Source organism: Triticum aestivum, chromosome 1B, assembly GCF_018294505.1.
Source record: "Triticum aestivum cultivar Chinese Spring chromosome 1B, IWGSC CS RefSeq v2.1, whole genome shotgun sequence".
Classification (NCBI taxonomy): Eukaryota; Viridiplantae; Streptophyta; class Magnoliopsida; order Poales; family Poaceae; genus Triticum; species Triticum aestivum.
The window spans coordinates 463,638,401-463,653,491 of NC_057795.1; the positions used below are offsets into that span (position 1 = coordinate 463,638,401).

The 15,091-nt window shown below is 47.1% G+C and overlaps 1 protein-coding gene across 1 annotated transcript; it reads left to right on the forward strand.

Moving 5' to 3' along the window:
* Positions 1-1,758: 1,758 nt before the first annotated feature.
* On the forward strand, positions 1,759-7,216 carry LOC123131977 (probable serine/threonine-protein kinase PBL7). Its single transcript, XM_044551719.1, has 6 exons — positions 1,759-2,252; positions 2,380-2,627; positions 5,307-5,707; positions 5,789-5,921; positions 6,491-6,580; positions 6,682-7,216. Exons 1-6 carry the CDS (start codon positions 1,892-1,894, stop codon positions 6,865-6,867), a joined length of 1,419 nt encoding a protein of 472 aa, XP_044407654.1. The 5' UTR covers positions 1,759-1,891; the 3' UTR covers positions 6,868-7,216.
* Positions 7,217-15,091: the final 7,875 nt, after the last annotated feature.

Genomic DNA, 15,091 nt, shown 5'->3' on the forward strand with positions numbered 1-15,091 from the left:
AAATTTAAAAAATGGCAACTTTTGCTTAGTTAAACATGGCTTTTTTTTAGCAAATTGTATTGATCACTTGGCATTTATGTGTCAGGTGGCATAAATGGCAGTTTTTAGAGAGAATTTATATGTGAGAAATTCATATGGGGAAGCTCAAAACATGGCAGAAAAATCATATCGCAAATTAAGAAACATGGCAATTTTTGTTTAGTGAAACATGGTTTTTTTTAGAGCAAATTGAATTTTTTGGTCACATGGCATTTTGTGTGTGAAGTGGCATGGCAAAACTATCATGCATCAATAAGTTCTTCTCAATTATGTTTGTTTTTGAGATAGTACCAACTCATGAAGACGATGGCAGTTTTATTAACCTGGCAATGGTAGATTTATTGTTAAGATGAATGCATTTTTTCATTATTAATAATAGGAAGGCAGTTGTATTTAATAAGAGGATGAAAATTTAATAATTAATAACATGTAATTTTTTATTATTAATAACATGGCATTTTTATTATTAACATCATGACAACCATAACCCCAACCATAACCCCAACCGGCAAACTTTGGCCTCTCTCACCAGAAGGAGTTCGGTGTCTTAGTGTTCCCAATTCTGTCCAAGCTCAACCTGCTCCCAATTCTGTCTCAGTGCTCCCAATTCCCCTTTCTAGTTTCTACCGTGATTCATAACCCTAGATCGTCATCAGGACATACCCGCAAAAAAAGATCGCAGGAAGACATATACTTTCACGGGACGGAGAGAGTGACAATGCTCGTAATCCAGCAAAACTACATACGTGACGAAGGCACGGTACGTGCCGTCGCGTGACCTTTTTGTTGGAAGCAGGCGCGCCTTCGTTGGACCTGCATGCATGGAAAGCGTATGGTGCGTCTGAGACGGACGATTCGGCGGATCTACGCAGCAAATCGGTGCGGCCATGCGTTCATTCATCTCTGTTAACCTCGGCTGGCTCTCCAATCTCGCGGGTAAAACGAGCCAACTCGCAGCCCAATTCACTTCGATTCGACGTGTAATAAACCTCTGACACCGCGACCAGCTCACATGTGCAATGCACATAACCTGGTGGTGCTGGCACGTACGACCTCCTGACCATCAGAAGAGGGAACTTCTAGACGTCAGACGTCCGTATTACGGCAGAGTTAAGCGCGCCGTTCCTTTATCCTCCCGGGACCAGCCAGCCCGCGTCTTCTTTTGCCACCTTGGCTCGCATCGCAGGGCTTCCCGTGCGCGCGCGCGCGCGCAGCAGAAGACACAACCAAACGACGGTCACGAGCCGGGAATTTAACGGTGGCCGCATCCCCGCCCGCGGCATGTGATGTGAGGTGACCCCGGTCCTCTTCCTTTTCGGCGCCTTGCCCGCCCGGACCGGCGGCCACGCTCGCGCGCATCTACTCGCCGTCAGACAACCCCCCGATCCGTCCGTAGGGTGGCTTTTACCCTGTTCGGCGGAAGCCACGGCGTACGTGCCCGCGCCTGCCGTTTACGTTCGTCCGTTCGTGCGTGGTCCCTCGCGCGACAAGGCCAGAGCACGTCCGAAGATGCGACCATGGCGACACGCCAGCGCCGCGTGAATTCACCGGAAACGTACGACAGCATGTTCTACTTCTACTGCTCCGTCCACATCGGCGGTGTCCGGCGAGGTACCGGGCTGTGTCAGGTGCAGTTACATTGCTTCGTAGGTTAAAGTACTGCTAGACCACACTCAGGTAGATTCAGAGAAACAATACCCACTTCTATTCCCTTCTCGTGCGCCCCTCCTCCCCTCCTATAATATCTCCCTCCGCGAGTACGCTACGCTCCCGCTACTCCGTTATCTCCCTGTACACCGCTCCACCACTTGCTCGAGCTGCTGCTGGCCCGGCCGGCCACCCTCGGGCGGGGATGTCAGACGTGGCAGCGTTCAGTCCCTCGCCGCCGGCACCGTCTCCGCTCGCGGCCGCCGACGTCGCTGCCGACGCGCTCCTCGCGCCTTGGCCGCTGTCCCCGTGGCCGGCGCCCCTCCGGCGCGGCGGCGACGACGGCGGGTCCAACCCGCTCTTCGCGATACTGCCGCTTTCGGCGCTGGCGATAGGGCTGGTGCTGCTCGTGGCCGTGGCGCTCATCCTGGTGCTGACCCGCCGGGCGAAGCTCAGGCTGGTGGCCGCCGGGGACAGCGTGGACGGCGACAAGCCCGGCGCGCTGGCGTCCAGCTGCGGCAGCAGCGTCCGCGGCTACCAAAATGGCAGGTGCTACGCCGCCACAGGTAAGCCGTAAGCGCGCGCTCGCTCGCTTAACCAATGCAGCAGTACTCCGTCCACCGTGGTGTGGCCTCGAGGAACGTTGGTGCTGACGGATTGGTTTGGCTTGGGACTTTTGACGGTGTGGCACAGGGTGCATATACGGCGGGCGGCTGGGCCCTCTGGGGCTGGCGGTGGTGCAGCCGCGGAGCCGGGGCGCGCAGGTGTTCACGTACCGGGAGCTGGAGCGCGCCACGGACGGGTTCGGCGAGGGCAACGTGCTGGGCCGGGGCGCGTACGGCGTGGTCTTCCGCGGCCGCCTCGGCGACGGCACCCCGGCCGCCATCAAGCGCCTGCAGCTCGACCCCCGGCGCCAGGGCGAGCGCGAGTTCCGCGTCGAGGTACAAAATCAGCAACGCACCTTAGTACGTAGAATTAATTAATTTGTTCAAGCCGCACATGCATATCCACATCGATCGGCTCACGTCTCGCCGATGTCCATGTGCGTGCTGCGTACGCCCGCCGCCTTCGCTTCGCGTACCAACCTTGGTCTAGTTTCTACCCGCAATTGAGCCAGCAGCGGCAGCAGGGAGAGGGAGTGGTACGTGGTTGTTGGTGCTGTTTGTTGTTGCGGAGCGCCTGGGACTGGGACGGATCATGCACGGGCCTCTCCGGGCCGGGGAGGTTTTAGAGCACACGTACGTTACCTGGGAAGGCATAGGCAGGCATCCAAGTACGCATTCTGGTTGGGTCATTCCGTGGCCACGGGCGGGCGGGCGGGCGGGCGTTGGTGACAGACTGCTGGTGTTGTCTTTAGTTAGGGGAGTGAGAGAGACGCATCACCACCTGCAGCATCAGCAGAATGAGCAGCGGGTGTGTTGCGGGGTCAGCAAGGCGAAACCGCGGCAGAATAGCAGTGCCGGTGCCTACCTCCTACGTTTGTTTGGCGGATCATGCGCAACTTGCCGCGCCACGGGTGAAAAGGGCAGGGTCCCTTGCCTGGCTTCCCGATCGAGCTGGAGGGTCACGCCGTGCCCTACCGCCCTTGCCATCCGGGCAGGGGAGGTCAGTGCCCTTGTAGTACGTGACTCTGCTAGCAATCCGCGGTCTTATCGTCCTGGCTCGCTGAATCATTTCAGACAAGTGTCGCGAGCCTAGCCTAGGCTCACATCACAGGCTAATCAAGTTAGTTAGTTAACTTCTGAAAAATTCAGCCTGGGACCTTCTCTTGTAGCCTTGTCTCATCGGCCAAAACCATATTTTGGACTGGACTGCCATATTCAGGCCCAGTTCTTTTGAGCAGATTGTGGAGAATTTTGGTCTGAAAAATCTGAAGCCAAAAGAACTCGTTTTGACTTCCAAAATCTGGAGAGGATTCTATAGAATCCTAGTGCAATCCAAAAGCAGCCAGAAAGCTAGATTTTCCCAGAATCCTGAGATTTTGGCAAGTCCCACCTCTGAAAACGTTTCATAATATAGGAATACCCCTATCCCATGGAGAAATTACGTCCAGAATGCCACTAGCCCATCCACGCGCTGGAGAGAAAACGCTCTCGCTCGACCGCCCCTGTTCGCATCAGGGGAAAACGCTCGGCCGCCCTGTTCGCGAGGGCTAGGGTTTGCCGCCGCCGCCTGGCCCTTGCCGCCGCGGCCGCCCGCCTTATCTCCCTCCGCTGCCCCTCTTCCTTCCCTGCTCCTCCTCCCCTCCGCCGTATCTCCGCCAACACTGACGGCCCACCTCGCCGCTGCCGGACGGGAGCTCCGCCAGCCCCGCCATTCCTCACGACGGCCCACCTCGCCGCTGCCGGACGGGAGCTCCGCCAGCCCCGCCATTCCTCACGACGGCCCACCTCGCCGCTGCCGGACGGGAGCTCCGCCAGCCCCGCCATTCCTCACGACGGCCCACCTCGCCGCTGCCGGACGGGAGCTCCGCCAGCCCCGCTCCTCGCGACGCCGCTGGACGGGAGAGCTAGCCCACCACCGTGTGCTCGCCGCAGGCCGCCCTTCCTAGACGCCCGCCGGACGCGAGCTCCCGTTCATTGTCTCGTTTCTCTTTTGCCTCCTCTGTATTCTTCTGTCACTTCTGTTTGTTTCTCTGCCAATATCTAGGTGAATAGATGGATGGATAGTGCATGGATTGATGAATAAATGGTACTGGTAATGGATTGATGTATGTTTGATTCTTTGAATTTGTAGCTTGATAATTTGCTATAAATTGCTTGCTATTTCGGTACTGCTACTTGGTGCTTGGTAATTATGTGCTGATGAATAGATGATGTATGTATGTGCTGATGGCTAAGGGCAGTATAGACATTTCGGCACAGAACTCAGTCCACAATCTCAAACTACAATTTCAGAAAAGAACTCGACAGTAGATTCTGCGAGAATTTTTCAGAATCTTGATTCTGCAGAATCCTGCACGAAAAGAACTGGGCCTCAGTTTCCTGTGGGCAGATTGGACGCTCCTATCGCAGATCACTGCGCCGTGTAGAATTGACTATGCCGTATTTTAACATCACGTGTAGAATTGGATGGTATGTTGTCGCGATAGCTCTTGTGGGTCTAGTTCGTTCCCGGGCAATGCATGTGCTGGTCTGCGGCAGGTTGACTTGAAGGTCCCGGATCCACGCCATTCAAGATGAAGAACCTGACACCTTCTGCCTCGGTCCATGCGTTTAATTGCCTAGCTAGCCGGGCCATCTTCTAGAGCAGCAGCAAAGTCCGGGGGCGCACGGTGGCTACTGCCTAGCTGTTGATACTATCTACGTACCTGCCGTTAGCAAATCATACTGTAAGTGGTGATGACTGGCACACCTGAGTGCCGCAATGTTTCTCTGCTTGCCCGATTTCATCCATGAATCGGAGACGAATGGCATCCACGTGTGTGTCTGTAGCCTGTAGGGGTCGACGCCCTTGCTTCTTTTGCACTCTTTCCATGTTTATACCCGCAAAATAGGTATCTTAATTAAGCCTGTTCAAGGCATTAACTTTAGTTTTCCGGATTTGATGTAACCCCATCAATAATGATCAGGGTGTTGATCGATCCATGCAATCAATCATTTGGTTACGGTTTATTGCAGGTGGACCTGCTGAGCCGGATGCACTCGCCGCACCTGGTGGGCCTGCTGGGGTACTGCGCCGACCAGAGCCACCGGCTGCTGGTGTTCGAGTTCATGCCCAACGGCAGCCTCAAGGGCCACCTGCACCCCGCCGTCGTCCCCGCCGCCGGGGAGCAGCGGCCGGCGCTGGACTGGCAGACGCGGCTGGGCATCGCGCTGGACTGCGCCCGCGCGCTGGAGTTCCTGCACGAGCACACCTCCCCCGCCGTCATCCACCGCGACTTCAACTGCAGCAACGTCCTCCTCGACCACAACTACCGCGCCCGCGTCTCCGACTTCGGCACCGCCAAGGTCGGCTCCAACAAGGCCAACGGCCAGGTCGTCACGCGCGTCCTCGGCACCACCGGCTACCTCGCGCCAGAGTATGTAAACGAATTTGCCAGCTTCTGGTTAAGAAGATGAAGATCCATGGCTGATGGTGCTGTTGCTGGTTTGCGTTGCAGGTACGCGTCGACGGGGAAGCTGACGACCAAGTCGGACGTGTACAGCTACGGGGTGGTGCTCCTGGAGCTGCTGACGGGCCGGGTGCCGGTGGACACGCAGCGGCCGCCGGGACAGCACGTCCTGGTTTCATGGGTCAGTGCACAACTCACCACACTGTTCAGCAGCGTACCGTTCCTCATGTGGTTTGTCTTAGCCACCTAGGATCCGTACCATCGGCGGCAACCATGTGGCCACCGAGATAGATGTTCGACACGCAGCATAAATGCAGGGGGGGATTACATAATAGTAGTGGCAGTAGCGAGATTAGGACCAACGACAACACAAACATACGTGGCGCTCTGTGGACTCTGTTCGCTTGCTTTCAACGGAAGCAGGGGACACGAGCATAATAGAACACCCCTTTTGTGTAAGCAGCTGGGGCGCCCTGAAACATCACGAAATCTGCATGCCATTATATCGTCGGTCTTACTAAGGGGGTGTTCGGAGTCCCCCCGCTCCGGACTCGCTCCGCGGAGCTGACGGAGCTACAGGCTAAAATAACGGAGTTGGAAGGTAGGTGCTCCGCAGATCCCGTAATTCTGCAGAGCCGGCGGAGAGCCAAACAGGCCCTAAGTCTCAGTCGACTGAGACTTTGTTATGTCTAGTTCTCATCGTGTGGAAATTAATGGTAAATGACTCCTGTACGTGAGTTGTGATGACAGGCTCTTCCACGGCTGACGAACCGCGAGAGGCTCGTGCAGATGGTCGACCCGGCCCTGAAAGGCCAGTTCCCCGTCAAGGATCTCATCCAGGTGGGTGACCAGCGCCCCCCCTCCGTGCATGATCGATCGGTTTCCGCCATGGATGTGCAGCTCTGAGCTTCTTTTTCTTTATCGTGGACGCGTGCATGCAGGTGGCGGCGATCGCGGCGATGTGCATACAGACCAAGGCGGAGTACCGGCCGCTGATGACGGACGTGGTGCAGTCGCTCATCCCCATCGTGAAGAAGAGCCCCTCCATGTCCTGCTCCTCCACGCCGGCGAGGCCCCTGCAGCACGTCGTCTACATGAGCCCAGCCGCTGCCAGCAACACGTCCTAGGCCACCACACGATCGTCCGACGACGGGCTGGATTTCTCAGAGCTGCGCTTACCGTGCACTGCGCTGCGCTGCATGTCAGTAAGGCTGACGCGTCTCAACTGAAGATATCAGATTTTTTTTACATGGGTTTGCCCGAGCTAGTCCTCATGCTGTATAGAGCACCACAAGTCCTTCACTTCTTCAAGACGTGCTGCAATGCACTGCAAGCTATCGTTGCAGGTGCGCTACATGCGTAGTGATTATATGTGTTTGGTCCACAATACATCGTTGTTCTTTGTATAAAATGCAGGAGTACCACATTAAATAAAAAATGGTAACTAATTATTAGTTTCCTTTTTGGGAGCTCTCAGCTGAGTGTTGTTTGATGGAGTATAAAATTCATGCACCACATTAAGTTTTTTTTTAGTACTGTAGTACCACATTGCACGGTTCTTATGTCTTCTAGACCTTCTCTCTTTGGGTGTGGCTAGCTCTCAGTCGACTGAAATTTAACCAAGTCTTAGTTAAGTGATATAACATGTTAGAGAGAAAAGGAAAACTGAAAAAGATTACATGAATCTCAATGTAAGATCTCACGGTTATAGCATCGACTAAGATTTTCTCAGTGGACTGAAACTTAGCAAGAATGTTTACTAATCGGTGAGAGTATTATCGAATACAAAATTCAGCGAGGGTGAATTGATGGACAAGACAACCGGTATGCACCACAAATGCATGATTGTTTCCGGCTATGGTTGAAGTAAGCGGTTTTCTTTTGTGTCTTGAGTGCATAAATAGTACTCCATCAGTAAAGAAATATAAAAACATTTAGATCGCTAGCAGCAGTAGCAGCAACACAGACCAGCTGCTGGCAGCTAGCAACACGTTGAAGATCACGACACGTACGTACGAGGACGGGCAGGATTTTTAAGCTGGCTGCGCTGCACTGCACCTGCACGGCACTAGGGCTGCCGCGTCTGAACTGAATATATCAAGATTCTTTCTATGGGTTTGCCCGAGCCATAGTCCTCACTCTTTAAAAATAATAATAACCCCTGACCTATGAATGCATCAATTTTATTAAGCGTAAAGATGTTCAACAAAGTACCAGGTCTAAAATCCACTCACAAAAGGAGTCCAACAAAATAAATAAAAGATACCACAACCGGCAGAAAAATAGAGCAGGCCACGATGTTTAAACACCTAGCTTATTAGTAGATCGTCATTGAAACCGGTTGAAGATAGCCCGTGCTACCATCTTCGACCGGTTGCACCCAGTAACCAAAAGTCCTCTAAAGTCAGCATGATGAGTATCAACCAGGTACGGATCCAAGCCGTGTCTCTGTAAATAACCTGCAGAAAGTTGATAAAAAAATTCTGGTTAAAGATCATATCATTTCTGCAGTTTTATATAGCCCACAACATCACACATATCCCTATCTGAATATGTCCGGCTAAGTTTGATTCAACTTCATTTAGCCACGTCACAAATAACGTGTCAATACTAAGTGGAGGGTTAACATTAAAGGTTATATGCAAAGTACGCCAGAGGAGTTTGGCTAAGGGACAGTTGAGAAAGAGGTGTTTGATAGTCTCATCGTGATCACAAAAACAACATCAAGTACTGCCTACCCATCTACGCTTTACCAAATTATCCTTAGCTAAGATCACTCTCTTGTGGACAAACCACATAAAGATTTTAATTCGAAGCGGAAATTTAATTTTCCAGATATGAAGTGATCTCGGAATAGGCCCAGAGTCGATAAGGTCCAAATACATAGATTTCACCGAGAAACTACCGTTCGTAGTTAATTCCAAAGAAAAACATCTGGATGGTCGGTAAGTTGAACATCCATCAACCTATGGACCAAGTGCAACCACGAGTGCCATCGTTCCCCAACCAGAGACCGTCTGAATTGGATATTAAGAGGGACCGATTGTAATACTATAGCAATGTAAGCCTCCTTTCATTGTACAAAATTATATAAAGTGGGGTACTTTATAGCCAAGGACGTCTCCCCTAACCACACATCTTCCCAGAATCTAGTTGTATTACTGTTATCTACAGTAAACTTCACCCTGCGAAAGAAGGTTTCTTTCGTCCTCATCAGTCCCTTCCAGAACGGTGAGTCAGTGGGTCTAGCGGTAACCTGTGCCAAAGTTTTTGTTTGTAGGTACTTGTTACGCAAAATTTGTACCCACGTACCTTTCGTCTCAATAGACAACCTGTAAAGCCATTCGCTAAGAAGGCATTTTTTCTTGACTTCAAGGTTTTCTATCTGTAACCCACCTTGGTCTTTGGGTATGCAAATTATATCGCATTTGGCCAATCTGTATTTCGTCTTGCCCTCATCACACTGCCAGAAGAATCAAGATAGGTAAAAATATAATCTTTTTCGTACCCCTACAAGAACGTCAAAGAACGATAGAAGGAACATCGACATGCTAGTCAAAACTGAGTTTATCAACATGAGCTGACCCCCATAAGATATAGGCTTGCCCTTCCAGCAACTTAGCCTTTCTACAAACCTATCTTCAATACACTTGCACTCCTAATTCAATAATTTGCGACGGTGAATGGGAATTCCCAGGTAACTAAACGGTAAGGAACCCATCTCACAACCGAACAATTGTCTATAAGATTCTTATTCCTCTTTGGCTCTCCCAAAACATAATAGTTCACTCTCATTAAAGTTGATCTTGAGTCCCGACAAGTGTTCGAAAAGACAAAGCACAAGCTTCATATTTCTAACTTTTGCAAGATCATGTTCCATGAAAATAATTGTATCGTCCGCATATTGTAGGATACACATGTCCCCATCCACGAAATGTGGAACTAGTCCACCTACTTGGCCATTCTCTGTGGCCCGACCGATAAGGACTGCCAACATATCAGCTACCATGTTGAACAGAACGGGAGACATAGGATTTTCCCATCTTAAGCCCTTATAAGTCTGGAAATAATGACATATATCATCATTCACCTCAATCCCGATGTTACCTTTTTGAATAAAGAAATCCACATGTTTCCTCTAGGTTTCATTAAATCCCTTCATACGTAAGGCCTGTTGGAGGAAGGGTCATTTGACCTTATCATATGCTTTCTCAGAATCCACTTTGAAAATAACCACGTCGAGTTTCTTCGAATGTATTTCGTGAAGAGTTTCATGGAGGACCATGATACGTCTCCAACGTATCTATATTTTTTATTGTTCCATGCTATTATATTATCTGTTTTGGATGTTTAATGGGCTTTAATATGCTATTTTCTATTATTTTTGGGACTAACCTATTAACCGAGGGCCCAGTGCCAGTTTCTATTTTTTTTCCTATTTTAGAGTTTTGCAGAAAAGGAATACCAAACGGAGTCCAAACAGAATGAAACCTTCGCGATGATCTTTCTTGGACCGAAAGCAAACCAGAAGACTTGGAGTTAAAGTCAGAGGCGTCCACGAGCCAGGAGGGTGCGCCCAGGGGGTAGGCACGCCCCCACCCTCGTGGGCCCCTCGTAGCTCTACCGACGTACTTCTTTCGCCTATATATACTCTTATACCCTAAAAACATCAGGGGGAGCCATGAAACCACTTTTTCACCGCTGCAACCTTCTGTACCGGTGAGATCTCATCTTGGGGCCTTTTTCGGTGATCTACTGGAGGGGGAATCGACCACGGAGGGCTTCTACATCAACACCATTGCCTCTCCGATGAAGCGTGAGCAGTTTACCACAGACATTCGGGTCCATAGTTATTAGCTAGATGGCTTCTTCTCTCTCTTTGATTCTCAATACAAAGTTCTCCTCAATGTTCTTGGAGATCTATTCGATGTAATACTCTTTTGCGGTGTGTTTGCCGAGATCCGATGAATTGTGGATTTATGAACAAGATTATCTATGAATATTACTTGATTCTTCTCTGAATTCTTATATGCATGATTTGATATCTTTGCAAGTCTCTTCGAATTATCGATTTAGTTTGCCCTACTAGATTGATCTTCCTTGCCATGGGAGAAGTGCTTAGCTTTGGGTTTAATCTTGCGGTCTCCTTTTCCAGTGACAGTGACCGGAGATTACTAGCGATTCCTGCTTCATGCAGGCGAGTTGCAGCCTGCAATCCGAACTGAGGACGGGTTTTTGGAGTTAGCTCACCCTCGCGCGATATTGTTCTATGGAAGCGGGTGGGCTGCTTTTTAGAAGTTCGGCCCAACTGAAGCAAAATTCCTTCAGAGTGAGAGGTTTTCAACTCATGCAAAACTTCATGAAGAATTACACATTGACATGTTGTTTCGAATGTCCTTGAAAAGGCCTACACACATACCCTGCCACTCGATGTGTAGTGGGTTTGTTCAGTAGGGGCATCAAGGCACGTAATGTATTGTTGCCATCGAGGATAAAAAGATGGGATTTATATCATATTGCTTGAGTTTATCCCTCTACATCATGTCATATTGCTTAATGCATTACTCCGTTCTTATTAACTTAATACTCTAGATGCATGCTGGATAGCGGTCAATGTGTGGAGTAATAGTAGTAGATGCAGAATCGTTTCGGTCTACTTGACACGGACGTGATGCCTATGTTCATGATCATTGCCTTAGATGTCTTCATAATTATTTATGCGCTTTTCTATCAATTGCTCGGCAGTAATTTGTTCACCTACCGTAACACATGCTATCTCGAGAGAAGCCAATAGTGAAACCTATGGCCCCCGGGTCTCTTTTCCATTATATTGCATCTCTTTTCCATATTGTTGAATCTCGTTTACTGTTTTGCAATCTTTACTTTCCAATCTATACATCAAAAATACCAAAAATATTTACTTTATTATCTCTATCAGATCTCACTTTTGCGAGTGACCGTAAAGGGATTGACAACCCCTTTATCGCGTTGGTTGCAATGTTCTTGATTGTTTGTGCAGGTATTCACTGACTTGTGCGTCGTCTCCTACTGGATTGATACCTTGGTTCCCAAAACTGAGGGAAATACTTACGCTACTTTGCTGCATCACCCTTTCCTCTTCAAGGGAAAAACCAATGCAAGCTCAAGAGGTAGCAAGAAGGATTTCGGGCGCCGTTGCCGGGGAGATCTACGCCAAGTCAAGCCATACCAAGTACCCATCATAAACTCTTCTCCCTTGCACTACATTATTTTCTATTCACCTCTTGTTTTCCTCTCCCCCACTTCTAAAACGATTTTCAAAAACCTTTGCCTTTTCTTCGCCCCTCTTCTGTTCGTCTCTTTCCGCTTGCTTCTTGTGTGTTCGTGTGTTAGATTGTTTGTTTCACCCTCATGGCTAGTCCTCCTATCATTGTTTGTACTCCCGATAATGAAGTTCTCAATTTTAAAATAAGGGAGGGATAAAATCTAAAAGATGCTTGGTATAGGATTTGCAATGCTCAAAATAGATCTACTAGAAAGCAATCCACTTCCATTCTTCTTTGCAATTTTTATGTAGGCATTACTCCTTAGAATAGATATGTTCTTGACACCATTACTGGAGAGAATTTCTTGGGAAGCCATACTTTTGATTCTTATAATGCCATGATAGATTTGTTAGTCCCACCACCTCTTTTAGTCAATGGAACCATTTTAACCTTGGAACATGTGATGCATCTTAGGGAAAAGGAACCCATAGTTAATGAAAAGATAGATCAAGATTCTACTAGAATTGATAAACTCGAAGATATCATTACCAACTTGGGTTCCGCTTTTTCCGCCATTAAAAATACCTCTAATCCTACTCCTGCCAAAGTTGGCAAGTTTTTTTACGTTCCTAAGAATAAGGGTGAATCTTCTAGTAAGGTAAATGAAGATCTCAAATCAATAAGTGTTCACCCCAATTTTTTTGATATCATTAAGGAACCTTTTGACACAAATTAATTTCTCGATTTCTCGCCTAGGAGTTTGATCATTAACAAAGCTAAAGAACCTCCTAAGAGTTACATGTGCTCAATTGAAGAATTGCATACCAAAGATGGCAATACCTAGATCTATTCGTGTTTTTATGCCGAGCGAGGGGCATTAAACGATAGCGCTTGTTGGGAGGCAGCCCAATTTTATTTTTGTTCTTTGCTTTTTGCTCCTGTTTAGTAATAAATAATTCATCTAGCTTCTAGTTGGATGTGGTTTTATGTTTTAATTAGTGTTTTTGCCAAATAGAACCTTTGGGAAGACTTGGGTGAAGTCGTTGCGATCTTGCTGTAAAAAACAGAAACTTTTGCGCTCACGAGAATAGCTGTCATTTTTTACAGAAGCGTGATTTTAGGTTGATTCTTTTTGAAGATGATTAATAGAAAAATTCCTCACGTCCAAAAATTTATTTCAGAATTTTTAGAGTTACAGAAGTATTCGAAAGTTACAGACTACTACAGACTGTTCTGTTTTTGACAGATTCTGTTTTTCGTGTGTTGTTTGCTTATTTTGATGAATATATGAGTAGTATCGGGTGGTATGAAACATAGAGAAGTTGGAATACATTAGATTTAACACCAATATAAATAAAGAATGAGTTCATTATAGTACCTTAAAGTGGTGGTTTATTTTCTTATACTAACGAAGCTCATGAGATTTTCTGTTGAAGTTTTGTGTTGTGAAGTTTTCAAGTTTTGGGTAAAGATTTGATGGATTTTGGAATAAGGAAAGGCAAGAGCCTAAGCTTGGGGATGCCCAAGGCACCCCAAGGTAAAATTAAAGGACAACCAAAAGCCTAAATAAATAGAAGTGTGCATGATGGGAGTATTTTGTGTGACGAAAATGAAGCATAGCCAAACTATATGATTTTGTAGGGATAAGCTTTCTTTGGCTATGTTATTTTGATAAGACATAAACTGCTTGGTTAGCATGCCCGAAGTATTACTATTTTTATGTCAATATTAAACTTTTATCTTGAATCTTATGGATCTGAATATTCTTGCCACAATAAAGAAAATTACATTGAGAATTATGCTATGTAGCATTCCACATCAAAAATCCTATTTTTATAGTTTACCTACTCGAGGACGAGTAGGAATTAAGCTTGGGGATGCTTGATACGTCTCCAACGTATCTATAATTTTTGATTGTTCCATGCTATTATATTATCTGTTTTGGTTGTTTAATGGGCTTTATTATACACTTTTATATTATTTTTGGGACTAACTATTAACCGGAGGCCCAGTCCAAATTGCTGTTTTTTTACCTATTTCAGTGTTTCGCACAAAAGGAATATCAAACGGAGGCATTATCATGTGAAGCATAATCCAATTGAAAATTAAAATCATGATGACAAGTTTCATGGTTATGTTTATTCTTTATGGCATACGTGTTATCACAATAATCATCATAAATAGGAGGCATGCTTTTACCATAATAAATTTGCTCATCAGAATTTGGGGGACAAAAAATATCATCTTCATCAAACATAGCATCCCCAAGCTTGTGGCTTTGCATATCATTAGCATCATGGGTATTCAAAGAATTCATACTAACAACATTGCAATCATGCTCATCATTCACATATTTCATGCCAAGCATTCTATGTAATTGTTCTTCTAGTACTTGAGCACAATTTTTAGATTCCTTATTTTCACGGAAGATAATAAAAAGATGAAGCATATGAGGCACCCTCAATTCCATTTTTTTGTAATTTTCTTTTATTGACTAAACTAGTGATAAAACAAGAAAAAGATTCGATTGCAAGATCTAAAGATATACCTTCAGGCACTCACTTCCCCGGCAACGGCGCCAGAAAAGAGCTTGATGTCTACTACACAAGCTTCTTCTTGTAGACGTTGTTGGGCCTCCAAGTGCAGAGGTTTGTAGGACAGTAGCAAATTTTCCTCAAGTGGATGACCTAAGGTTTATCAATCCGTGGGAGGCGTAGGATGAAGATGGTCTCTCTCAAGCAACCCTGCAACCAAATAACAAAGAGTTTCTTGTGTCCCCAACACACCCAATACAATGGTGGATTATATAGGTGCACTAGTTCGGCGAAGAGATGGTGATACAAGTGCAATATGGATGGTAGATATGAGTATTTGTAATCTGAAAATATAAAAACAGCAAGGTAACAAGTGGTAAAAGTGACCGTAAACGATATTGCAATGCTAGGAAACAAGGCCTAGGGTTCATACTTTCACTAGTGCAAGTTCTCTCAACAATAATAACATAACTGAATCATATAACTATCCCTCAACATGCAACAAAGAGTCACTCCAAAGTCACTAATAGCGGAGAACAAATGAAGAGATTATGGTAGGGTACGAAACCACC